This window comes from Salvelinus fontinalis, chromosome 24 (genome assembly GCF_029448725.1).
Source record: "Salvelinus fontinalis isolate EN_2023a chromosome 24, ASM2944872v1, whole genome shotgun sequence".
NCBI classification, from domain to species: domain Eukaryota; kingdom Metazoa; phylum Chordata; class Actinopteri; order Salmoniformes; family Salmonidae; genus Salvelinus; species Salvelinus fontinalis.
In genome coordinates, this window is record NC_074688.1 from 19,347,892 (window position 1) to 19,375,666 (window position 27,775).

Below are 27,775 nucleotides of genomic sequence, written 5' to 3' on the forward strand. Positions count from 1 at the left end.
TTTCTGACCATCTCATCTGGACGAGGGAAGGGAGCATTTCGAAGTGCGGAGGAAGACCGGCTGTGTACCGAAGCTATTGCCATGGCTCTCCACTTACTTTCCCTTGTATTGATCACCTCAGTGATTTTACAAACTGTGACATCGAGCACCTTCAAAACGTAAGTACGCTACAAAACATTTGATGTAGTTGGTAGTAGATTAAACACACAATCAACAATTTGTATTTACATGTCTTTCTGCATGCAACATAATTAATTCTACTCCGTATTCTGCACACGTTGCACTTGCAGGTGTAGAATAGTCCACCTGAGCAATATAATTATTTTAGTTATAAACCTAATATGACATAATGTAATCGTTTATATGTACTGATATAACTGAATGTCTGCTTGCAATTGTCTCCATGTGTGAATAATAATGCAAAAAATATAGTGGTAAGGCCACAGGACCTCTCTCTTTCTCTCTGAGCATTTCACATGTTGTGAGGCTTTTCACATGTTGTGAGACATGCTGGCAATTAGAACTATAGATTTTTGGGTTGAAAATTCAAATAGAGTTAGCCCTTAAATGTGCACCTGAGAGATGTTGACAGACACCGCTCCCCTATTGGTGTGCTTTCCTCCAATGTCTCTCTGTTTAATCATCCCCAAGACATGGTTGACAGACCATTAAGACAACTCAGTGGTATTCCCTCTAACACTGTCCAAAACAAAATCAATTGTGTCCTCCATTTCTCATTGGTTGGCCTCTCTGAGTGGGGCACATAGCCAGAGACGATTAAGATAACTTTGTCCCCAACTTTAAAACAGTAGGAACAAAAAGAGGAACAAAGGAGCAGTTTGAGTACACTGCCACTTAAGTATTATTACCACAGCTGCATTCATGCTGACTCTTTCCCCTTTAAGGATTTACCTGGTGACGGTCAGCTCGGAAGTGGTAGGAGGGACCACAGAGAAACTTTGTGCTCAGGTCCACCAAACCACAGAGCCTCTGTCATTGAAGGTGTCGATGGAGATGGAGGATGGCAGCAGCACCATTCTACTGGAGGAAGCCGTAACACAGGATTTCTATCGCTGCACCTCCTTCCAGGTCAGCTGCAACTGTGCTGTGTTCAGCAGGCTACAACATTGTGGAAGGCTTTGATAGAAATATATTATGTAGAGCCAACATGCCTCTCTGACATGTAGATTAAGGAATCATGCCAGCTCTATCTATGACATTTCTAACTGCAAAGTTCCACAACAATGTGATCTACTGAATGTGGCCCTATTCTATCTTCTCACATGCAAAAGCATCCCGACTACAGTCAACAAGCCAATTTGTTAAATGTTGACGTCATTTGTTTACTTAACTAACACTGACCGGAGCCATCGGCTTTAATAGTAGCTGACACTTTGAATTGGGTCTCTTCCCGTCAGTGTTGGGTGTTACACAACCTGTGCGTCGCTTCATATTGATTTTAGTTGAACAGTAACCCCCACTAGTTGTACATACACTGAGTATACCAAACATTAAGAAGACCTTCCTAATATTGAGTTTTGCCCTTAGAACAGCCTTTATTTGTCGGGCCATGGACTCTACTTGTTGACGAAAGCGTTCTACATAGATGCTGGCCCAAGTTGGCTTGACGTCCTTTGGTTGGTGGAACATTCTTGATACACACGGGAAACTGTTGAGTGTGAAAAACCCAGCAGTGTTGCAGTTCTTTACACAAACTGGTGCACCTGGCACCTACCATACCCAGTTCAAAGGCACTTAAATATTTTGTCTTGCCAATTCTCCCTCTGAATGGCACACATACACAATCCATGTCTCAAGGCTTAAAAATGATTATTTAACCTGTTTCCTCCCATTCATCTGCACTGATTGAAGTGGATTTAACAAGTGACATCAATAAGGGATCATAGCTTTCACCTGAATTCACCTGGTCAGTCTGTCATGGAAAGAGAAGGTGTCCTTAATGTTTTGTATACTCTGTGTATATCAGATAACAGTTGACAGAAACTCCTGACTCTTCTTCTGTACTGGTCATTCTTTATCTAAACAAAACACTATTCTTAGACTCAAGCTAGCTATGCGCATTCATTCAACAACACACATTCATTTCAGTCTTTTATTCTGAATAGTTTGGTCAGTCAGTCATGTTGTGTGGAACTCAACTTGGTTTCCAGGCTGTATGCAAAATGATCCAACCTATGAAATGTAATAGCTGTTATTTTAACCTCAGCATAGTGAAGTATGACTATCCACCATTTTAACAAAAAGCCCTCTTCTCAAACTACTGTTAGGAGAGCCAAGCTAAGGTTAGGAGCTAGAGAATATTAGAACTTCTAAAAAACATCCATTGCTGTGCAGGTACCCACAGTGAAGGCTGACAGTGTGGCCACTGTCCATGTCAGCATCAAGGGGAGGAAGGATGAGATGAGTAAAAAGACCAAGATCTTTATCAAGCCCAAAAGATTCCTCACCATTTTCCAGACAGACAAACCAGTCTACAAACCTGGACAGACAGGTAGTTAGATACATTTCATTATTGATCAAATAATGTACTAAACTGACCCTTTTCGTCTGTTAATAATGTTGAATGATAATTATACATACTTATATTGAGGAAAGGTCATTACTGAAATGGATGATGAATATACTGTATATAGACAGATGCTATATAGATAAATGTTTCTACCACTTTTCCAGTCAAGTTCCGAATCGTCTCGCTGGATGCTAGTTTCTTGTCATTCAATCAGATGGTAAGTTACTCTCAGTGTTATTCAATAAAAATAAAGTTAGTCTTTCAAAGCATTTTTAAGTTGGGTTGTACAGGACAGCCGGTGTTAGTCAGCATTGGAACATTCTAGGGAGGTGCTGTGTCATTTGGGAGAGGTTTACTGTAGTTGAGTAAGGAAGGGACGTGATGGAGCAATGATTTCGTTCTCTTGCAGTCCCATTTTTTTTATGGGGCAGTGTGGGTGAGTGTATGTGGGTGGATAAGCAAACATGTGGTCAGAGTTCATTTAGCTCGGCTGTTTGGTCAGAGCATCTGAATCAACAGGATCTCAAGGCCTGCTCTGTACTGTAGCTCTGTAGATGCCTGTACTGTGGAAGCTGTTTTGGAAAGTTATGTATTTAATGTTTTAAACCCATTTCTGACACCAAACAATTCTGGGTAGTAATACAAATAAAGTTTGAATTTATTTTGGGGGGGCCCAATGTAAATGCTGAATGTTTGTTTCTCTTTTCTAGTATGAAACAGTGGAACTTCAGGTGAGACTCATTCACATCTATTGCACCTAAAAACCAAATCTGCATATATAACATAAGCAATAATAATGTCAGGATCTCTCTTCAAAAATATTACCTGCCAATATGTACTGAGGCATGAATTGATACAATGCCTGCCTCTGTAACAAAAATATCTTCCTTCAACCTATTATGAATCTGTATACAGGACCCCAACTCCAACCGCATTGCTCAGTGGTTGAACCAGTCAACAGTGAGTGGAATTCTGGACCTGTCCCACCCCATGTCTGCAGAGGCAACGCAAGGAAGTTACGTCATCACTGCATGGAATGAGAAGGGAGAACAAACCTCCCAAAACTTTGACATCAAAGAATATGGTGATGTCTTGTGTCTGATTCTATTGTTTTTACATTGTGATTACATGGTGATTTAAATGGTGGTCTGTGATTTGTTTTTGGTGTAGTTCAACAGACAATGAAGAAGTAATATCAACATGTCTTTTTTACAGTGTTGCCCAAATATGAGGTGAAAGTCCATCTTCCCCAAACAATAACTATTCTGGACAAACAAGCAACACTGAGAGTTTGTGGAAAGTAAGTGACTAAGATGATCGACCGAGCATGACAGACAATAAGATGATAATGACCAGCAAGATAATGATAATGACAAACAATCTTTTAAACAAGGCCATTTTATGGGCAGAATATTAGGACTTAATGTGTGTGTTGCAAAGACTATACTTTATAGATACTGTCCCATGTTTGATACTTGCTCATGTTCATAGCTGTTTCTATTTTTACAACACATGTGTTTACCATTATTGAATTGTCATTCTTCTGGTGACTTTGTTTCTAGATACACTTATGGAAAACCAGTGCTGGGGTCTGTCACGACGAAAGTTTGCAGAAATGCCAATCGACGTTACTGGTCATATGATTCTAGTAATATCTGCGACTTGTATCTTATGAAAGTAAGTATTTTTTATTCTTGTTACGCTAAATCCTTTGATGACAAATGGAACTCACTGTGGTGAAATTTGTGAGGTTTATGGAAGCATGCTTTCATAGAGGAGCTAAGCTGACCTACAATAACTGTACTCATTCTCCCTAGACGGACAAAACTGGTTGTGCAACCCAAATTATTGACGTGACCCGGTTCGGTTTAAATGAATCAAAGTTTGATGACTTTGAAGTGGAGACTGAGATGGAGGAATATGGAACGGGTAGGAGAGAACTTCATCTTTAACGTAGAGGTGTTTACATGTTTAACTGTTAACCTCTGACCCTTGCCTGTGTTCTCTCCAGGGGTCATCCTTAAAGGTAGTGGTAAGGCAAGCTTCACCAATGTCATCATAACTGTCAGTTTTGAGGACGTGCCCCAAGCATATAAACCAGGGATTGCATACGAGGGGAAGGTGAGGACAAAATATATTAACAAATGCCTTTTTAATAACACTGCAGGGAAACGGATTGCTCAGGAAAATCTTTGTGAAAGAAGTTGTGATAAATGTTAACGTATCATTTGTAGCATCTAAACCATGATTTTGATGTGTTGTGTGCAATGGGAGTTTACATGTAGTATATTGGACGTCTGCAGTCATCCTGTCCTGTTTTTTCAGATCAAAGTGACCGGTCCAGACTCTACTCCCATTCCCAATGAGCCTGTGTATCTCTTCCTACAAAACAGTGGCACATCTGAAAACTGGACTCTCACCACAGACAGCAAGGGCATTGCTTCTTTCTCTCTAGACACTTCTCTGTGGAGTTCTGAGTCTGTGTCTCTGTCGGTCAGTTGTCACTCATGTCTTCCTCTGTTAAATATTTAATGATATATTATTTAAATATGAAAATGTTTGTTCAGAAAGAGATCATTCATTTCTCATGGTGTATTCTTTAAGGTTACTACAATTGTTTATTTTTCATATATTTTCTGTATTTCTTCAACCAGGCTCGTTATCAAAAGGTTAAGAAGGATTATCCGTACATGCGCAGTGTGCGTAGACCAGAATATACATCCGCTAACCATTTCGCAAGGAAGTTTTATTCCAAGAGCAAGAGCTTTGTGAAGATAATGCAGGGCGAAGGGAAGTTCTCCTGTAAAAAGGACGGTATTGTTCTTGCTCGCTACATCATCCAGGGGGAGGAGCTGATAAAGGGACAGACGACCCTGGACTTTTTCTATCTGGTAAGGTTAAAGGGATGTTTCACTCAAAATACAACCTGTTTTTCCACTTACTTTGTCTGTGGTTTTCGGAATATATATATTACTTACTTTGGTATTTGATTGTCATGTCTGGAAAGATTTTAAGAATGGATCAGGCAAACCGTGCAATACTTTACATGCAGCTGAAAAGTTATCTTATGTCCCAGGTTATATCTAGAGGCAGCATTCAGCAGCATGGCCGTCTTCCTGTGGCCGTTATTGAAGGAAAAGGTAAATGAATTGGTCTTGGATTCTCCCGAATGCTTCCTGACATTTTTTCTTTAGGACTTCACAGAACCTCACTTGATTAGAGAATATACCTTGTTGAAAGGCCTAATGGCATTAACCTGTCATGGGATGAAAATCTGTCTCAACAGGATTCAATCAGCCAGATTACATCTTCAATACTAGTTCTTTTTTTTTCTTTTTTTTTTTCTTTTTTTTTGGGGGGGGTGGATCAGCTTAATATTGCGGAAAGAATGTTGCTTCCAATGTAATTGTCTGCATCATTTCCAATCCCCCATATTTTTTGGGGTAAATATATATATCCATTCACGTATGCATACATATACATATTATTACATACACATACCTACATAGACATACATACTTTTTTAAAGAGTATACCTTTATTATTATTCCCCGCAAACCCTACCACCGATCCCCCAATTGGAGTAAACTGATAAACATTTCTGTTTTTACCTTCAATTTATACATCTTATACACATTTTACAGACACAGTCTACTTTATAATAGTTCTCTCTTGTTTGTTCTTAGTCCTTCCTCTATTTCTGTTGTCCATCCAGTTTGATTTCCACTTGTAACTGTGCTATTTCACAATAGCTCCGCACCTATACACATTTCACAGATCCCGTATGCCCTACATTGTTTATCTTGTTATTAGTCCCACCCTTCAGCTCCACTCAACCTTTCCCATCTATCTTCCAACATCATCCATTTCGGATTTTTATTTGCCATATATTTTTCAACTGTGCTGTGATGCTTCACAAAATATTTGAATCTTCCTATTCTCATAGCTTCCACGGATTGTAAATTAAAAATAAACATTTTTGCTAAAATAATTATTATATTATTGATTGATTGACTATGGCTTTTCAAATCCCCCAGTATTGCTATCTGTAGCGTTAGTTCTACGCAAATGTTGCAGTTCTTCAACCATTCCTGGACCTGTGACCAAAAACGAGCTACATGCGGACAATACCAAAATAAATGGTCTAATGACTCTGCCTCCTCACAGCAGAATCTACAGAGCTGGGAAGATTGTATCCCCCATATATATAACATTCTATTAGTTGCAAGAATTTTGTACAATAATTTAAATAGAAAAATTCGAAGTTTTGAATCCGGCGTTGTTTTGCGTATCAATTCATAAACCATGTGCCATGGAATGGGTACATCGAAAATCTCTTCCCAACTATTTTGCAATTTATATGGCACAGCTGTAAGTTTTTTGGTCCTTAAATGAAATTGGTATATGTTTTTATTTATCACACTTTTCTTTAACCATTTATGTTCTTTAATATAAGGCCGACATACAAGTTCCTTACTTTTATCCCCTTCCACCTGCCTCTTCCATTTTTGTGGTAATGCCGCAATTAATCGGTTGTAATTTTGGGTAGAGCAAACATTTCCATATGTCTGTGTTAGCTGCATGTGTGACATTACTCCACAAGTCCTATTTATGATATCATTCACAAAAATTATACCTTTTTTAAACATTTCTTCGATAAATACAGTTTTTTTATCAATTACTATATTTGAATTTAACCACAAGATTTGTTGTACTATTTGTTCCGTCCTTTCAGGTGGATTAAACTGAAATTGCAACCAACTTTCTAAGGCTTGTTTAAAAAATAAAGATATTTTGGAAATTATTTCCTTTTCAAGCAAATGAAAGTGAGCAGGTGTAATCTGAATAAAGGGAAAAAGGCCCTTCTTGAACATAGGATGAGACATTCGTACCAATCTACTAGAGAACCAGTTTGGATTTAAGTATAACTTTTGTATGACTGATGCCTTTAGTGAGAGGTCTAATGCTTTAATATTTAATAATTTCTGCCCTCCGAATTCATATTCGTTATATAAATAGGCCCTTTTAATTTTATCTGGCTTGCCGTTCCAAATAAAATTGAATATTTTGAATACAAGTTCTTACTGCACAGTGCAAAGCATATTTACATTTCATAGACTAATCACAGATCACAATGTCCGTATTGGATGGCTGGTGGTTTACAGTGACTTAATTTCAATCACATTGTCCATCTCATTTCAGTAAACCAAGGGGAGCTGACGCTCTCGCTGCAGCGAATGCCTGAGCTGACCCCTTTAGCCCAGGTAGTGGTGTATACCATGCTGCCTGATGGGGAGGCAGTAGCAGACAGTCGAGACTTCCCCATTCACCTCTGCCTGAAAAACAAGGTAGGTCCTAGGCACCTTTCACCAGCTACATGAGATGTCAAAATGTCACATCAGAGAGCCTGAGCCATATGGATATATCGGGGCAACGTGCACTACAATCGATTTCCAAAATGACTTTGCATCAGACTACGATATGAAATGCTTCAACTGCACCTCTTGGATCATCACAAAATCTTTGGGTATGTTTCTGTTCCTCTACACAGGACTCTAGCACTATTACTATATGTGGGCTCTGTTCCAATATGCACATCACTTTGCTACTGTATTTGAAATGAACCAATGTGTTGGACATATATGTTAGTATACAGTAACCTTCAGAAAGTATTCAAACCACTTGACTTTTTTCACATTTTGTGTTTTTTCACATTTTGTGTTTTTTCACATTTTGTGTGGTCCTCATCCTGTTTGCAACAAGGCACTTAAGTAATACTGCAAAAATTATGGCAAAGAAATTAATTTTATGTCCTGAATATCAAAGTGTTTTGTTTGGGGCAAATCCAACAAAACACATCTCTTAGTTCCACTCGTCATACTGCATTTTCAAGCATGGTGGTGGCTGCATTGTGTTATGGGTATGCTTGTCATCAGCGAGGTCAATTCTATGCTGGAGTTGCTTACCAAGACGACATTGAATGTTCTTGAGTTACAGTTTTGACTTAAATCGACTTCAATATCTATGGCAAGACTTAAAAATGGCTGTCTGAGCTCTGTCAAGTTGATTGTTGATCATTGATAAATATTTTTTTAAAGAACAATGGGAAAATTTTGTACAAGCCAGGTGTGCAAAGCTCTGAGACTTAACCCCCCAAAGACTCACAGCTGTAATCGCCACCAAAGGCGCTAATACAAAGTATTGACTCGGGATGAATACTTGTGTAAATGAGATATTTCTGTATTTCATTATAAATATATTTACGAACATTTCTAAAACATGTTTTCACTTTGTTATTGTTGTGTGTGTGTAGATGGGTGAGGGGAAAAAACATATTAAAACAATTTTTGAATTCAGGCTGGATCAGAACAAAATGTGGTGTAAGTCAAGGGGTATGAATATTTTCTAAAGGCACAGAAGATATATTTAAACGTTTGCTGGGATGTGTTCTCCTTTTCTCCTCTCCAGGTGTCCCTGAAGTTCTCGTCCCTCCAGGAGTTGCCAGGGGAGAAGACCTTTCTGAGCCTCCAGGCCCACCCGGGGTCTCTTTGTTCTCTCAGGGCCATCGACCAGAGTGTGCTGCTGCTGCAGCCTGAACAGGAGCTCAGTTTAGACTCTGTACGTTCTCCATGTGTGCGTCCCAAATGGCACCCTATTCCCTATGTAGTGAACTACTTTTGGGCCTCAAAGGTGTTTGGTCTAAAGTAGTGCACTATATAAGGAGTAGGGTGCAATTTGGGACAGTACACAGCCCATCCACTTACTAACCATTGACTCACCACACTAAGCTGAAGCTTAACCACGATCACACAAATCCTCCTTTGGCATTGATTTTGTGCACCCATGTATTTCAAGATAGGATCCGGCTTACTTTCAGCTTCTTCTAACCATGTTTTAACAACTGTCTGATACTTAACGTTTAAAATTTTGGGACTATTCCATTGGTTCTCTTGTACCACTCAAGCTAAATCAAGTATTTGCTATATGTATTTAACCAAGGTGTTATCCTATGCACTGACCTCGTACTCACCCTGTAACCTCTGATCACTTTCTGACCACGCTCTGACCATGTCAAGATGCTGTGGATGATCTAGTCAGTATTACAAGAGGTATATTCTCTCTCTGCAGGTCTTCAGTCAGCTGCCTGTTCAGAAGTTGTCTGGATATTCACACAGAGTAGAAGACTTTGACCCCTACCCATGCCTACCATTTCCTTCAATCATTGAAGAGGAGATGGAGGTGCCCCATCCACCTATACCTGAGGATTTGGAAGCAACACCCGTACCTGATAGGAAAAAACGCTCATTCTGGTTTGGCCCCAACAACGACAAAAACGACGTTTACAACATCTTTAAAGTAAGAGTCTCATTTTAAGTAAGAGGTTCGAGCTAAAATGCGATCTTTTTGAAGTAGACACTGAATAAATTAAAATGGAATGCAATCTGTGAAGTGATGTTTCAGAAATAAGTAGAAAGACATGTACACAGTATCTACAAAAATGTTTGGGTTTTAAAACTATCACCCACATAATTTAGCTAAACAGAAATACAGGTATGATATGGCCTTTATTTCTGGACACTGTTTTTAGAATTTTCTGTACTTTTTAATTTTAGGAAGTTGGAATCAAGATCCTGACCAACTCCGACGTGAAAAAACCTTTTGACTGTAACCTAAGGTTTTCTATGGAGGACGATATGGAAGGTGGTATGATACGCTAATGTGTGAACCTTTCTAGTCTTAGTCTTAACCTAATAAAGGATTGGTTTCTATTTGCATCTATCCTATTTAAATACGTAGATGAAATTGATGCTCCATTGTTAGTTGCCTACATGATGGAAGAGGGCTCAGGAGCTGAAGCCTCTGACGGGCCTAAGGAGACCGTCCGCACATACTTCCCTGAGACCTGGATCTGGGACCTGGTGCCTGTGGGGTAAGCACTGTAACAGACACCATATTTGTAGTCCAATTTCTATTTAGTTTAACGCACATCCCTTTTGATGGGGTGCTGAGCTGACAATGCCTTGTAAAAGGGGAATACAGGTATGTTTTTGTCCAAGGGGTCGTTTTTAAGGGGGGGGGGGGGGTATTTAACCTTTTTTGAATTGACCATAAACCATGTGTTCAAATGGTAATATACATTTTGTTTTATTGCACCCTTTTTACCACCAGAGATACAGGAAAGGTGAATGTTGAGAAGACTGTCCCTGACACCATCACTAAGTGGGCTGCAGGGGCGTTCTGTACTTCCTCAGTGGGTTTTGGCCTGGCTCCCAACACTGGCCTCACTGCCTTCCAACCCTTCTTTGTGAGCCTGACGCTGCCCTACTCTGTCATCCGGGGGGAGGTGTTCACACTCAAGGCCACAGTGTTCAACTACCTCTCCAAGTGTATCATGGTAAACCCTCCCAGTATTGTCTATTTCTTTTACCTCTCCAGTCCCACTTCATTTGGATAGTCCCTGTAGACAACCTGACACTCTGACATTAAGGACGAGAGAAGAGGACACATGGAATCTAGGAAAGACTTGAGATTGACCCCATGTGTTTCTCCTAGGTGAAGGTGATTCTAGCTGAGTCGGACCAGTTCACAGCCAGGCCATGTGAAGGCTGCCAGTACACCCTGTGTCTGTGTGCTGAAGAGAGCAGGACCTTCAAGTGGATCCTCACCCCAACTGCTCTGGGTGAGCCATACATTACTCTCTGTCAATCTATCACAAGGCTCCAAATGTACTCCCTGCACCTTGGTCCTTCCCACTAACTCTTCTGTAAGGTGTAATAAATATGTTGGTAACTCCACTAAACTGCGTATACCTATCCAGATCCTTAATTAATGCAAATGTTGACGGGTTAGGGCCAAAGAGGGGGTAGGATGGGAATTTTGCCGCCTGTGGTACCACTGTAGTGCCTAAGGACAGCGTTATTCACTTCGCACAGCTCTCGTCAGACTGAAATGTAAGAATATTCAGTTAGGTATCTATTAGACATGGCTCAAATACATTCCTTGTATATATCCTAGGCCTGTAAAGAAATGTTGACAATTGCTTGTACTAACGTCAAGAGGGATATCTGATGTGCTCAGAAAGATCTCCCTCAGGGGTATCGAATAAATGGAGGGAGGGAAGGAAGGAATGAGGGTGGGTGGGAAGTAAGGAATGAGGGTGGGTGGGAAGGAAGGAATGAGGGTGGGTGGGAAGGAAGGAAGGAATGAGGGTGGGTGGGAAGGAAGGAATGAGGGTGGGTGGGAAGGAAGGAATGAGGGTGGGTGGGAAGGAAGGAATGAGGGTGGGTGGGAAGGAAGGAATGAGGGTGGGTGGGAAGGAAGGAATGAGGGTGGGTGGGAAGGAAGGAACGAGGGTGGGTGGTTTAGGAAGGAACGAGGGAGGGAACAGTTGAGCCAGGGTACATGAGTGACTGAGGAGACGCTAGAGGATTCTTTTTTTAAATAATGTTTTTATTTAACCTTTATTTAACTAGGCAAGTAAGTTAAGAACAAATTCTTATTTATCAAAAGGCCTCCTGCGGGGATGGGGGCTGGGATTAAAAATAAATTATGTAAAAAATATAGGACACCACACACATCACGACAAGAGAAAAACACAACACTACATAAAGAGAGACCAACACAGCATGGCAGCAACACATGGCAGGAGCACAACATGGTAGCAGCACAAAATAGGGTACAAACATTGTTGGGCACAGGCAACAGCACAAAGGGCAAGAAGGTAGAGACAACAATGCATCACGCAAAGCAGCCACAACGGTCAGTAAGAGTGTCCATGATTGAGATTGAAATAAAACTGTCCAGTTTGAGTGTTTGTTGCAGCTCGTTCAAGTCGCTAGCTGCAGAAAACTGAAAAGACGAGTGACCCAGGGATGTGTGTGCTTTGGGGACCTTTAACAGATTGTGACTGGCAGAATGGGTGTTGGATGAGGGCTGCAGAAGATATCTCAGATAGGGGGGAGTGAAGCCTAAGAGGGTTTTATAAATAAGCAACAACCAGTGGTCTTGCGACAGGTATACAGAGATGACCAGTTTACAGAAGAGTATAGAGTACAGTGATGTGTCCTATAAGGAGCATTGGTGTCAAGTCTGATGGCCGAATGGTAAAAAACATCTAGCCGCTCGAGAGCACCCTTACCTGCCAATCTATACATTACGTCTCCATAATCTAGCATGGGTAGGATGGTCATCTGAATTAGGATTAGTTTGGCAGCTGGGGTGAAAGAGGAGCGATAGAACGATAGAAGAAACCAAGTCTAGATTTAACTTTAGGATGAGAGGGTGAAAGGGAGGAAGCAGATGGAGGGGCAGGCTGATGGATGACTGGTCCAGACTTGCATGTTAATGTCTCCCTGGCCTGAACTATAGGGGAGGTGAGTGTGAAAGTGAGCGCCGAGGCATTGAAGACTGAGGAGCTCTGCGGAAACGAAGTGGCCACGGTGCCAGAGAAAGGACGCATTGACACCATTGTGCAAACACTGCTGGTAGAGGTGAGTGTTTGTCCTGTATAGCAAATCCACTGTTCTTTCTCCCACATTGATAACATGTTTTCAGTAGCACTAGGGTGAGGGTAAATACATTAGACTTTATATCCCCTGCATGGTTTGGTGTTTTAAGCTCAAATACAGTTATACACCGGCCGATGCATAATAAATAAATAGGAAATATTTTTACAAGTTTGAAGAAAAATGTAATCTGTCAATTACTTAATGCATATATTTTGGATTGAGTCGTATAGCTGGACTGACACAACAGACGGCCTGGGACGTAGACTTATCTGAACAGTCTACTTTTCAGGTCAAAAACATTTAAATAACCTTTAAGTGATTACCATATAAATTCTAGGATCGAATGAACTAGAGTTGTCATCATTAGACTTTTCTTTTGGTGCTGTTTTTCCTGAAAAAAGTCAGTTTCCCTCTATTAGGCCGAGGGAACCCAGGAGACGGTTAGCCACAACGCCCTGCTCTGCCCTGCAGGTGATCTCCTGACCTCTATCAGTCATTTTACTTTCTCATAATTACCCTGATGATTAAGTTGACGTGTATTTGTTTTGGTTTAGATGACAAATACTTTTTAATTGGTTATACCGGTTTTCAAGTCACTCAGTCTGTCTCATATATCTGTCTCGCGTCACCAGAGGGCCCAGTGGAGAAGGACATCTCTCTGAAGCTGCCTGAGGTGTTTGTGGAGGGCTCTGCCAAGGCCACCCTCTCAGTACTAGGTGAGAATACTCTGTCTGAGTTTTCACACCTAATTCTAAGTTTTATAAAATGTTCAGGATATGTTTTCCTTTTGGTGCAGATGAAGTGTAGGCAAGGATTTTTCATCCCTCTATTCATGATGGGGGAAGTGGATATTAAACTATTCAACCTGCAGATCTATGATTGCCTTAAGGTCATGGGTGAGGATAGGGATAAGCATTGATTAACGTTAGGGTAAGGAACAGGGATCTGCAGGTCAAATAACTGCCATTAACTAGAGACCAATGTTTGATTGCTTGCCTCAATGGTTGGTCTCTTTCACCAGGCGACCTGATGGGCCGGGCCATGAAGAACCTGGACAGCCTGTTGAAGATGCCCTATGGCTGTGGAGAGCAGAACATGGTGCTGTTTGCTCCCAACATCTACATCCTCAACTACCTGCAGAGCACCAGGCAGCTCACCAAGGAGATCCAGACCAGGGCCACAGGCTTCTTAGAGAGTGGTGAGGAAGCTGGGTCTGGTTCAGTAAGGCACAACATAACAAAACTGGTTTAAAATATGTTGCAACGAAAAACAAGCATTTATTATCAGACATGTTCAGTTACAGCCTACACTCCCTATTTTACTCAATAGCATTTAAAAAAAAAATCTCCCTACTGGACACAACCCTGGTAAATAGGCTGCTATCTATTCTGAAGGCAAATGCTTAATTTAATACATAGAATGGGATCTGACAAGATCATTTGCAATAAGCCTTGTGCTTTTTAAATAATGAGCTGTGATTGAACAGGATTCTGCAAAGATGATCACGGTCTCTGACAGTTTGTAGTCTGATCATTTCTGTGTGCATCTCCCCTCTGACTAGCAACATCATGTTGTCTATATTTGGCACAAAACCAGTTAACTGCACCTTCCATGTACAGTACCTGTCGCTAGAAGGAGTCTGTTTGTTCATTTGGCCATTTGTGTTGCAGGCTACCAGAGAGAGCTCAACTACAAGCATGATGATGGCTCCTACAGTGCCTTTGGGCAGAGTGATGAGTCTGGAAACACCTGGTCAGTTTATTGGAAGTCCACACAGTCATAATACCGTCTCTTAGATATTTCCACAATTTAGATATTTTTTTTTTAAGTCACTCTAGAAAATGACATTTGATTTAAGGGTGTTAACAGTATGTAATAAAGGTAGAATGTGATCGTCTCAAATCCATATTAGGATGTGCTGAAGCCGATTTGTTATCGTGGCAAAGTTAGGGTTGGCTTTCAGCACATACAGTATGGCTACTAGCCACTCTTATCTAGATTCTATGATCCATAGTTTAGGTAAGGCTCACCACATCTAAATTCAGCAAAAAAAGAAACATCCTCTCACTGTCAACTGTGTTTATTTTCAGCAAACTTAACATTGTAAATATTTGTATGAACATAACAAGATTCAACAACTGAGACCTAAACTGTGCAAGTTCCACAGACATGTGACTAACAGAAATGGAATAATGTGTCCCTGAACAAAGGGGGGGGGGGGTGTCAAAACTAAGTCAGTATCTGATGTGGCCACCAGCTGCGATAAGTACTGCAGTGCATCTCCTCCTCATGGACTGCACCTGATTTGCCAGTTCTTGCTGTGAGATGTTACCCCACTCTTCCACCAAGGCACCTGCAAGTTCCCGGACATTTCTGGGGGGGAATGGCCCTAGCCCTCACCCTCCGATCCAACAGGTCCCTGACGTGCTCAATGGGATTGAGATCCGGGCTCTTCGCTGGCCATGGCAGAACACTGATATTCCTGTCTTGCAGGAAATCCCGCACAGAACAAGCAGTATGGCTGGAGGCAATGTCATGTTGGAAGGTAATGTCAGGATGAGCCTGCAGGAAGGACCTGCCTTGCAATATGCCTACAAGCCCTTAGTCCAGCCTTTCTCAGCCTATTGCGGACAGTCTGAGCACTGATGGAGGGATTGTGCGTTCCTGGTGTAATTCAGGCAGTTATTTTTGCCATCCTGTACCTGTCCCGCAGGTGTGATGTTTGGTTGCACCGATCCTGTGTGGGTGTTGTTACACGTGGTCTGCCACTGCGAGGACGATCAGCTGTCCGTCCTGTCTCCCTGTAGCGCTGTCTTAGGTGTCTCACAGTACTGACATTGCAATTTATTGCCCTGGCCACATCTGCAGTCCTCCTTGCAGCATGCCTAAGGCATGTTCACGCAGATGAGCAGGGAGCCTGGGCATCTTTCTTTGGTGTTTTTCAGAGTCATTAGAAAGGCCTCTTTAGTGTCCTAAGTTTTAATTGTTTATTAATTGTTTATGGTAATTGAACAAGCATGAGAAACGGTGTTTAAACCCTTTACAATGATCTGTGAAGTTATTTGGATTTTTATGAATTATCTTTGAAGGACAGGGTCCTGAAAAAGGGACGTTTCTTTTTTTGCTGAGTTTAGTCTTAGTAACTCCATTAACATCTTCCCTGTGTCCTCTCAGGCTCACCTCCTTTGTGCTGAAGTCCTTTGGCGGGGCCAAGCCCTACATCTTTGTGGACCCCGCCCACATTGCCCAGGCCAAGGCCTGGTTGGCCAGTCACCAGCAGAAGGATGGCTGCATCACATCAGTGGGGAAACTCTTCCATAACGGCATGAAGGTAAAGGCGAATCAGAGCTTAGCTGGAAATAAGAGGAGGAAGAGTATCTTACTGCTACCGCCTAATGTGAAAAGGTGACGTTAAGGGCTGAGATTCAGCAGGAGGTTCTGGTGCAAAAGTGTCCCATTCTATTTAGTGCAATGTAACTTGATAACAATACATAGTCGTAACATCAAATATATGTACTTTATATAATTCATCCTGCACTGACACCTGGGATAATGTACTGTTCAGGAGGACCTTAGGACCCCACGTGTGCCCCAAAAAAGCACGTGCTGAGCACAACAAGAATCCCAAGCATGTTTTAGCCTGTCCTGAAAACACACCACCTCCCTAAAGTTACCGGAGTCTGACTAGTCCTGACATCTTTTGTGTATCTACACAACAGTACACTTGAATCTGAAGGGCTGAACAGGTTTTCCCAGCCTGTTCTTTATCTTGGTGCACCATACCATGCAAATGTTGTTTTAAACACTGCAATGATTTTTGCCTGATATCGGCCGATATCAGAGTGACTTTGAAACTCTGTAGCACCTGAGAGTACTGTATGATGTTGGATGAAGTTTACTGTCATCCTTTGGTGTTATAGGGAGGGGTCGGGGATCAAGTGTCGCTCACTGCCTACATTACCGCTGCACTCCTGGAGCTGGATGGCAACACTACTGTGAGTTATCACCGGTTGACCTTTCTCTCTTTCCTTATCCATATCTTTTTACATCATATTGATAAACAAGAAGGCCACATTTGGTGCTTTTATCACAAAATGTACAGACCTAGGGGATGTTTCTGCTTAGCTGTCACGATCGTCTTCTTGAGAAAGAGAGGACCAAGGCGCAGCGCGTGAAAAATACATCTTCTTTTAATGAAGGAAAAAACAAACACTTACAAAATGAGCAAAACAAACGATCGTGAAGCTAAACCTGAACTAAGTGCACACATGCGACATAGACATTGACAATTACCCACAACCACCTAAAGCCCATGGCTGCCTTAAATATGGCTCCCAATCAGAGACAACAATAAACAGCTGTCTCTGATTGAGAACCAAATCAGGCAACCATAGACTTTCCTAAACACCTACACTGAACACATCCCCATACATACTAAAAACCCCTTAAACAATACACACACCCTAAACTAGACAAAACACACAAAGACAACCCACCCCAACTCACGCCCTGACCAACGAAATAAATAAAAGAAAAAGGAACAATAGGTCAGGAACGTGACATTAGCCGTCCCACTATTTCATAGATCGAAATACATCTCTATATATCCATCAGTGTATTCGGAAAGTATTAGACACCTTGACTTTATCCATATTTTGTTAGGTTACAGGAGGGCTGCCCAACACTCTTCTTGGAGATCTACTGTCCTGTGGGTTTTCAGTCCAACCCTAATTTAACACACCTGATTCTACTAATTAGCTGCTCAACAAGACCTTAAGTAGCTGATTCAGATATGCTAAACTAGGATTGGACTGAACCTACAGGACAGTAAATCTCCAGGAAGAGGGTTGGACAGCCCTGCGTTACAGCTTTATTCTTAAATGGATTAAATTGAATGTTTTTGTCATCAATCTACACACAATACCCCAAAATGACAAAGCTGAAGCTGGTTTCTAGAAATGTTTGCTAATTTATTAAAAATGGAAACAGAAATAACATATTTACATAAGTATTCAGACCCTTTGCTATGAGACTCGAAATAGAGTTCAGGTCATCCTGTTTCCATTGATCATCCTTGAGATGTTTCTACAACTGGAGTGCGCCTGTGGTAATTTCAATTGATTGGACATGATTTGGAAAGGCACACCTGTCTATATAAGGTCCCACAGTTGACAGTGCATGTCAGAGAAAAAACAAGCCATGAGGTCAAAGGAATTGTCCGTAGAGCTCCGAGACAGGATTGTGTCGAGGCATGAATCTGGGGAAGGGTACCAAAACATTTCTGCTGCATTGAAGGTCCCCAAGAACACAGTGGCCTCCATCATTGTTACATGGAAGAAGTTTAGAACTACAAAGACTCTTCCTAGAGCTGACCACCCAAAACTCAAGCAATCAGGGGAGAAGGGCCTTGGTCAAGGAGGACAAAGAACCTGATGGTCACTCTGACAGAGCTCAAGATATCCTCTGTGGAGATTAGAGAACCTTCCAGAAGGACAACCATCTCTGCAGCACTCCACCAATCAGGCCATTATGGTAGAGTGGCCAGACAGAAGCCACTCTTCAGTAAAGGCACATAACAGCCTGCTTGGAGTTTGCCAAAAGACACCTAATAGACTCAGACCATGAGTAACAAGATTCTCTGGTCTGATGAAACCAAGATTGAACTCTTTGGCGTGAATACCAAGCGTCACGTCTGGAGAGAACCAGGCACTGTGTGAGGGTGTGTGTGTGGTGTGTGGACATGTTTAACTCTTCTTGTGGGGACAACTGGGGACATATTGTTGGTCCCCACAAGGTCAAATGCTATTTTTAGGGTTAGGTGCTAAAGTTAGGAGCTAGGGTTAGGTTTTTGGGTTAAGGGTAAGGTTAGGGAAAATAGGATTTTGAATGTGACTGAATTGTGTGTCCCCACAAGGTTAGCTATACAATATTGAGTTTATATACATACATTACCAGTCAAAAGTTTGGACACACCTACTCATTCCATGTTTTTTCTTTATTTTTACTATTGTGGAATAATAGTGAAGACATCAAAACTATGAAATAACACATATGGAATCATGAGTCTGTAATACCAACATGTTTCAAGCAGACCACCATAGTCCCTGTGACCAAGTACACGAAGGAAACCTGCCTAAATGACTACAGACCTGGAGCATTCACGTCTGTAGACATGAAGTGCTTTGAAAGGCTGGTATTGGCTCACATCAACACCATTATCCCAAAAACCCTAGACCCTAATTTGCATACCGCCCAAACAGATCCACAGATGATGCAATCTCTATTGCACCCCACACTGCCCTTTCACACCTGGAGAAAAGGAACACCTATGTGAGAATGCTATTCATTGACTACAGCTCAGCGTTCAACACCATAGTACCCTCAAAGCTCATCACTAAGTTAAGGATCCTGGGACTAAACACCTCCCTCTGCAACTGGATCCTGGACTTCCTGACGGGCCGCCCCCAGGTGGTGAGGGTAGGTAGCAACACATCTGCCACGCTAATCCTCAACACAGGAGCCCCTCAGGCTCAGTCTCTTCCTGTGCTCCCCGTTCACCCACGACTGCGTAGCCAGGCACGACTCCAACACCATCATAAAGTTTACAGACGACACAACAGTGGTAGGCCTGATCACCGACAACGACGACACAGCCCATAGGGAGGAGGTCAGAGACCTGGCCTGGTGGTGCCGGAATAATAACCTATCCCTCAACGTAACCAAGACTAAAGAGATTATTGTGGACTACAGGAAAAGGAGGACCGAGCACGCCCCCATTCTCATTGACCGGACTGTAGTGGAGCAGGTTGAGAGCTTCAATTTCTTTGGTTTCCACATCACCAACAAACTAGAATGGTCCAAACACACCAAGACAGTCATGTAGAGGGCACGACAAAGCCTATTGCCCATCAGGAAACTGAAAAGATTTGGCATGGGTCCTCAGATCCTCACAAGGTTCTACAGCTGCAACATCGAGAGCATCCTGACTGGTTGCATCACTGCCTGGTACGGCAACTGCTCGGCCTCCGACCGCAAGGTACTACAGAGGGTAGTGCGTACGACCCAGTACATCACTGGGGCTAAGCTGCCTGCCATCCAGGACCTCTACACCAGGCGGTGTCAGAGGAAGCCCATAAAAATTGTCAAAGACCCCAGCCACCCTAGTGTTGGCTGTTCTCCTTCTACTACCGCATGGCAAGCGGTACCGGAGCGCCAAGTCCAGGACAAAATGGCTTCTCAACAGCTTTTACCCCCAAGCCAGAAGACTCCTGAACAGGTAATCTAATGGCTACCTGGACTATTTGCATTGTGTACCCCCCCCCCCCCCCCCCCCCAACCCCTCTTTTACGCTGCTGCTACTCTCTGTTTATCATATATCCATAGTCACTTTGAATATACATTCATGTACATAATACCTCAATTAGCCCGACTAACCGGTGCCTGAATATAGCCTCGCTACTGTAAATAGCCTCGCTACTGTATATAGCCTCGCTACTGTTATTTTTCACTGTTACTTTTTTATTTCTTTACTTATGTCACGCCCTGACCATAGATTGCTTTGTATGTTTCTATGTTTTGTTTGGTCAGGGTGTGATGTGGGTGGGCATTCTATGTTGTATGTCTAGGTTGTCTATTTCTGTGTTTGGCCTAGTATGGTTCCCAATCAGAGGCAGGTGTCAGTCGTTGTCTCTGATTGGGAGCCATATTTAGGTAGCCTGTTTTCCTTTGGGTTTTGTGGGTGGTTGTATCCTGTGTTAGTGTTTTCACCATACGGGACTGTTTCGTTTTTTTTGTACTTTTGTAATTTCGTTCAGTGTTCTGTTTGATTTATTAAATATATCATTATGGACACTTACCACGCTGCGCATTGGTCCTCCGATCCTTCCTACTACTCCTCGTCAGACGAAGAGGACGGAACCCGTTACAACTTACTTATTGTTCACCTAATACCTTTCTTTCTTTATTTTTTTACTTAGAAATTGCACTGTTGGTTAGTAAGCACTGTAAGGTGACACCTGTTGTATTCGGCACGCGTGACAAATAATTTGTTTGATGTAGTATATTTCAGGTTCTTCAAAGTAGCTACCCTTCACCTTGACAGCTTTGCACACTCTTGGCATTCTCTCAACCAAAATTCAAGAACTTTGTAAGTTTCTTCAAGTGCAGTCGCAAAAACCATCAAGCGCTATGATGAAACTGGCTCTCATGAGGACCGCCACAGGAAAGGCAGCATTAAGAAGAAGAGACTTGATTGGGCCAAGAAACACGAGTAATGGACATTAGACTGGTGGAAATCTGTCCTTTGGTCTGATGAGTCCAAATTTGAGATTCTTGGTTCCAACCGCCGTGTCTGTGAGATGCAGAGTATGTGAACAGATGATCTCCGCATGTGTAGTTCCCACCGTGAAGTATGGAGGAGGCGGTGTGGGTGTCCTTTGCTGGTGACACTGTCAGTGATTTATTTAGAATTCAAGGCACACTTAACCAGCATGGCTACCACAGCATTCTGCAGTGATACGCCATCCTATCTGGTTTGTGCTTAGTGGGACGATCATTTATTTTTCAACAGGACAATGACCCAACGCACCTCCAGGCTGTGTAAGGGCTATTTGACCAAGAAGGAGAGGGATGGAGTGCTGCATCAGATGACCTGGCCTCTACAATCACCTGACCTCAACCCAATTGAGATGGTTTGGGATGAGTTGGACCGGAGAGTGAAGGAAAAGCAGCCAACAAGTGCTCAGCATATGTAGAAACTCCTCCAAGACTGTTGGAAAAGCATTCCAAGTGAAGCTGGTTGAGAAAATGCTAATATTGTGCAAAGCTGTCTTCAAGACGAAGGGTGGCTACTTTAAAGAATCTCAAATATAAAATATATGAAGAAAATAGTCAAAGTAAAGGAAAGTATTAGTAGTATTATTTGTATTTGTCAAAAATTTGACTGGTACTGTGCATACATACACCTGTTAATTTATTTGTATTGCTATCATTATTCAGTACTCATACCCATATTAAAGACCAGATAAACGGTCTTTGTTCTATTCAATAGGGAACGCAGTGGAAAACCCATAGACATTTTGCAACTGAAAATTAGCATTTCTTATTGGTCCAGGTATTCCCTCACAGTTTCAATCAGTGTTCCTCTGTCTGGTGCCTAATGAACACAACACTGTGTTATTTATATGTGGGTGTGTCAGGACCCCATGGTGGAGAAGAGTCTGGTGTGTCTGAAGGCAGCAGTGTCTGACAAGCTGGAGAACACCTACACCACAGCCCTGCTGTCCTACACATTCACCCTGGCACAAAACCAGGACATGAGGGCCAAGCTCATCACCCACCTGGACAAGATTGTTGATACCTCAGGTATGTGTCTTGTCTCTTTGTGAAAATGTCTTTGTCTTTACCTGTCTGTCTGACTGCCGTGAAACAGTCACTGTTTCTACTGACAACGAAAATTACCACAGGTGGCAATCGTCACTGGCAGAGAGCAGAGGCTTCTGGGCGGAAGACGGACTCTCTGGAGGTGGAAATGACATCCTACGTGCTGCTGGCGCTGCTCTCAGGCCCCTCCATGCCAGGCTTTGGGCTGGACTACTCCACCGCCATCGTCCGCTGGCTGGCCCAGCAGCAGAACCCCTACGGAGGTTTTGCTTCCACACAGGTACTTTATTGGTCTGGTAGACATTCATTCACTCTAGCACCTCATCTGCCTGTCAATCCTACTGTTAGTACATGGTTCAACATTGATCACACCAAATACTTATTTTTATATGAAATGTAGCATATTGGACATTTTATTAAAGCCTTACTTCATAACACATTGTATGGATTTCCTTGATTTGTTGTGATTTAATTTTACATTCTTATTGTATTGCTTTGTTATATTGATTCTCTCCATCCATACCCAAGCTAGTCATCCAGATTTGTATTTGCAACATTATCTCCCTCTTCTTCCCCTGTCACCAGGACACAGTGGTAGCACTGCAGGCCCTGGCCAAGTACGGTGCTGCCACCTTCAGTCCAGAGGGCGCCAGTGCAGTCAGTGTGAGCTCAGCTGGAGGCCTGAATATGGAGTTCACTGTGAATCAGAACAACAGGCTGCTCTATCAGGAGGAGCAGCTGAATGAGGTCCCTGGGGACTACAACATCAAGGCACAGGGCAAGAGCTGCGTGTTTGTGCAGGTCAGGCTCCAGTCATTTGCCCTTTGCTGCCTCTCTACATGCAGTACTGAGTGTCTGGTTTGTGTTCAGTAGGGCCCACTGTTGCACAAAAACGTTTCAACCCTAGAGTGGCAGCATTAATGTCAGGACCCGGTGTGAGAGTCACTAATAATCAGCAGAACCCAGAAGATGAGGCAGACACAGCAGTACTGGAGACGGTGGTTTAATCAAAGGAAAGATCTTCCGGCAAAAATATAAATCCACAACATCCAAAACAAAAGCCAAGAGACAAAAATAGATATCTTCCAAAGTACAAAGAAAATCCACAAAGTGGTAAGAACAGCAAGGGGAAAAACAAACCTCAAAAGACTAATCCAAAATAAACAAGAACAATACCAGAGAACCTCTAGAAACTCCAACAAGAGAAAATGTTAACAGCAGGGCTGGGGCTGGGTGCTAACGTACAAACACTGAGCAAAGACCTGAGGAACACACAGGGTTTAAATACTAACAAGGGAACGACATACAGGTGCAAACAATAAGAGAGCAAGGAAAAAACAAAAGGTACAAAAAAGGTGCAATGGGGACATCTAGTGATAAAAACCAGAACAGTCCTGGCCAAAACCTGACAATTAATGGAAATGCCTGTGTACGGTACATTGAAATGTGGATGTTGATTTCATGCATCTCAATGGTATTGTCTGTTTTCTTTTCAGATCGCCATGCACTACAATATTCCCCCTCCCCCTGATTTCTCTACTTTTAACATCTCAACAGAGACACTGGGGAAATGCAACAGCACCAAGAAATCTCTGATTGTGTCTGTGGATGTAAGGTACAGTGGTATTCCTTTTAACCTTGAAATAGCATCTGACTGATACTGGTAGGACAGGTGGAAAAAGTGACTGAACCACCAGTGTGTAGATGTCAATATCTTTAAAGCTGCAATATGTAACTTTTTGGGCAACCCAACTAAATTCACATAGAAATGTGAGTTATAGATCTGTCATTCTCATTGACAGCAAGTCTAAGAAGCAGTAGATCTGTTTTTATGTGCACTATTTTTATGCTTCCCATTCTTACATTTAGTTTTTGCATCTTTTACTTTCAGTTTTGTACACCAGCTTCACACAGCAGAAAATACAATATTTGTTGTTATTGAAAATATATTTCAAAGAGGTAGAGATGGTACAATGATTCTCTACACCAAAGAGCCCCACAGTGGAGGTGTCATAATACCCAGACAACCTAGCAGTTATGCACGGAAATGGTTCAGGTCGTTTTTTTTACTATTCATTTTAGAAACACTTAAAATAAGGGCTGTGTGTTGTGTAGGCTTACCTGGCGTGACATTTTGATAGCCTTGTAAATCTCTCTCGGACAAAGTGACTTATCAATATTTTTAGCTCAATTTATCTCAGATGCGAAAACGCTAATTAGCATCAATGTAGACATCATGCAAAAGTACAAATCCCTGCAAGCTCCTGCACGTCATCTCTATCTGCTACTTTTCTAACTGGTATTGTGTCAATTAAAAATGTGTACAAGACAGTTCACAGAATTGTCCATTGAAAGAAATGTAGCCTATTTATTCATTACTACATTTAACATTAGATAGTTAACCCAGATATTCTTACCTTTTGCCTTGATTCGGTAGTCTCGTCCAGATCATCATGGCATTTGTAGTTCTTTATGATAGCAATATTAGCAGCTAAAAAGCGTTTCATTTTTGGGGGAAAAATACAGGTGAATACATATTGATAAAAGTCACCTATCCTAGAGAGATTTACACGGTTATCAAAACGTCATTTCCCTGTTTGACCTCTAGGTTTTATGGGTATTATGACTCATACTGTGCTACTCCTTGTTAGGCAAACTAGTAGAACTGTAGCAACTAGGAAATGGAGCGATTTATACATATTTGCAACTTTTTAGGGTAATACAGTATCTTACCTTCATCTGACCCGGTTTGACTGACAGGTACAACGGTCGGCGAGAGGAGACCAACATGGTGATCATCAATGTCAAGCTTCTCTCCGGCTTCGTCCTGGACAAGTCCTCCCTCAGGCCTGTGAGTCAATAAGAGAGCATTAGTTGAGGGGAACGCATATACAGTTTAATCAGGGCCAGGAGTTTTACCAGGTTGGGGAACACGCCTGGCCCTAAGTATAATCCCCTCCAGGATTAGTTGATATATAATAATGATAATGGCGTCTGTTCTAACTGTAAGTATTGTCAATGCCAGTGGTTGTCCTTTGGACATATCAGTTCTACTGTCTATGACAATGTTAACCTGTGTTCTGTTCTTCCAGTTGAAAAATGACCCCACTGTCAAGCGAGTTGACCTGGAGGAAGGACATGTCATAATCTACCTAGATGGGGTAGGAACATGAATAATGAATGTTGCGTCTAAACAGGTTGCTGTCTTTATCGGTTACAGAAAACCTAGTTGGATGTGGTCTCATTTGCATCCACACACTGGATTTAACTTGAACAGTAACATCAAAGTAAGACCGTAGTGGATGTTTTATACAGGAACACTATATGAATCAATAACATTGAACTGCAGTGTCAAATGTATTATTTCCTTTTCTTCCAGCTGAAGCAGAAGGAAACTAAGACGTACAGCCTGGCCATAGAGGAGGATGTGCCTGTGAGGAATCTGAAACCAGCTGTGGTGAAAGTGTATGACTACTACCAGACAAGTAAGAATTCCATCTAACAGCGACAGTAAAAACGTCTTCTCATGCGCCGAAAACATTGTTCCCCATAGTCTACATTAGTCCCAGATATATTAGTGCTTTGAAAAAGAGCACCATGAATTGAAAATAACAACATATACAGTAGTTGTTTGGATGTTGCCTTTTTGTCTATTAATGGAGACTACACGTTTCAATTAATCAGTTTCCAAACCACCCATTTCTCTTTGAAATATTTGATATTTGGTGGCACTGGCCAACCTGTCTGGGCTACATACATAACTCTTGTTCCCTAAAGAAGGAAACAAGACATCACCAGTGGGCCCATTGGTTCACCACTGAAGTGGGAGTTTAATGATGTTGACTGACTGAAAGGGAAGTAAAGTTAGCAGAAGAAACTGACCTCTGCATTATCTGTTCTGTTCTCAGGTGATGAAGCTGTGAGTGAATACAGCTCCCCATGTGCAGAGAGTAAGTACATAACCTTTCTACAACCAAACCTACATGTCTCATACAGATTCGCACCTTGCAGGCAAAACATTTCAGTGGCCCCCCTCTTGACGACAGAGAAGTATTTTAGTTGTAAAGCTAATTTCCTGCAATTCTACACATTTGTCATGGGGAGTAAAGAAAAGGTTGCAGTTTTAAAGTAAGCTTTCTACAATTCTACACATTTTGCCAAGAGGCAGGGAGAAGTTTAGCAATTTTATAACAAATTACATGCAATGCTACTCATTTTGCCTTGTGGCAGAGAGAAAAACTGTGTAGTTTTACAGCTAAATTCCTGTAATTCTAAACATTTTGCCAAGACTTATGCCATCTTAATGATATGAGAGTCACTTAAAAAATCAATGAGGGGCTCTCTGGAGGTCAGAGAGGTCAATCTAAAAATCGTTAGCTAACATGGCAGATTTGGGTGACTGTCAGTGTCTGCACAACCACATTTTGAAATTGCACCTTGTGTATTCTACAATTCTAAAACGTAGCAGAGTTGAGATCCCGACTGAGTGCCCCCCCCCCCCCACCCCTCTAAAACGATGTATTCCGAAAATTAGGAACCTCCCTTTGCCCTCAGAACAGCCTCAATTCGTCAGGAAATGGACTCTACAAGGTGTTGAAAGCATTCCACAAGGATGCTGGCCCATGTTGATTCCAAAGCTTTCCACAGTTGTCAAGTTGGCTGGATGTTCTTTGGGTGGGCCCCCTTCTGAAAGGGTTCTTTGACTGTCGCCATAGGAGAACCCTTATTTGGTCAAGGGGGCCCTAAGCAACCGCTTATGCCTGGAGCCGGCCCTGTGAAGATGTGTATATGTTCACTGTTTTATAGAGTAAGATCCTAGGACAAGCAGGGAATGTTCTATTGATGTTTGACATTTTCACAGGTGATGAAATCAATGAAGTGTGACAGACAGAGAGCCAATCACAAGCTGACTGGACCCGGGCTCAACCAAGTGCTTTCATACGTAGGAATGTTTTTTTAGGCAGAGCTCATGAATTTTCTCAATTTATTTAATTTGATGCTTATAGTTCATGGTAACACATTGACCACATTGACAAACTCATAAACCGTTTTTAATATTGTAAGTGAACACATTTTTTCTTATGTCAATTTGAAAAGGTGGGCAGAGATAGGCTGTAGGATTTTACCTTAACTGTGTTTATTTTGTTTTGTTACTTTGATTTGTGCTAACATGTCACAACCTGCTGTTGTAACCCTAAAACTGCTATTACTAAAGTGATTATGTGAGATCGTTATTTCAAAAGTAGCATTTCAGTGTTTCTACTGCGATGATGAGAATGCACATGACTGCATCTACTGAAAATGAAATGCATGTTTTAATAAAACCATGGCCATGTTGCTATGAATTCAAACCACA

At 41.9% G+C, this 27,775-nt stretch overlaps 1 protein-coding gene across 4 annotated transcripts; it reads left to right on the forward strand.

Annotated features, from left to right (window-relative positions):
• Nucleotides 1-27,775, forward strand: LOC129822088 (alpha-2-macroglobulin-like). 4 transcript variants are annotated; one of them, XM_055880009.1, is made up of 36 exons: nt 1-158; nt 906-1,089; nt 2,356-2,512; nt 2,695-2,747; nt 3,241-3,261; nt 3,446-3,614; nt 3,746-3,830; nt 4,093-4,207; nt 4,348-4,459; nt 4,542-4,651; nt 4,856-5,023; nt 5,185-5,421; nt 5,607-5,670; nt 7,733-7,878; nt 8,999-9,148; nt 9,659-9,886; nt 10,144-10,234; nt 10,328-10,460; nt 10,700-10,925; nt 11,084-11,210; nt 12,899-13,020; nt 13,458-13,509; nt 13,671-13,754; nt 14,060-14,236; nt 14,709-14,790; nt 16,213-16,369; nt 16,959-17,033; nt 22,236-22,401; nt 22,503-22,699; nt 23,005-23,220; nt 23,916-24,034; nt 25,180-25,270; nt 25,512-25,580; nt 25,799-25,904; nt 26,328-26,369; nt 27,281-27,775. In XM_055880009.1, the coding sequence occupies exons 1-36, from the start codon at nt 82-84 to the stop codon at nt 27,301-27,303; spliced, it is 4,431 nt and encodes a 1,476-aa protein (XP_055735984.1). In that variant the 5' UTR covers nt 1-81; the 3' UTR covers nt 27,304-27,775. The 4 variants fall into 4 exon arrangements, with proteins under 4 accessions (XP_055735984.1, XP_055735986.1, XP_055735985.1 ...); XM_055880011.1 differs by having other exon boundaries at nt 10,352-10,460; XM_055880010.1 differs by having other exon boundaries at nt 10,144-10,231.

Coding starts and splice junctions, on each gene's coding strand:
- LOC129822088 (XM_055880009.1), top strand. CDS start 82: ATGGCTCTCCACTTACTTTCCCTTGTATTGATCACCTCAGTGATTTTA. Junction 1,090..2,355: donor ATCGCTGCACCTCCTTCCAG/GTCAGCTGCAAC, acceptor ATTGCTGTGCAG/GTACCCACAGTGAAGGCTGA. Junction 10,461..10,699: donor TGGGACCTGGTGCCTGTGGG/GTAAGCACTGTA, acceptor TTTTACCACCAG/AGATACAGGAAAGGTGAATG.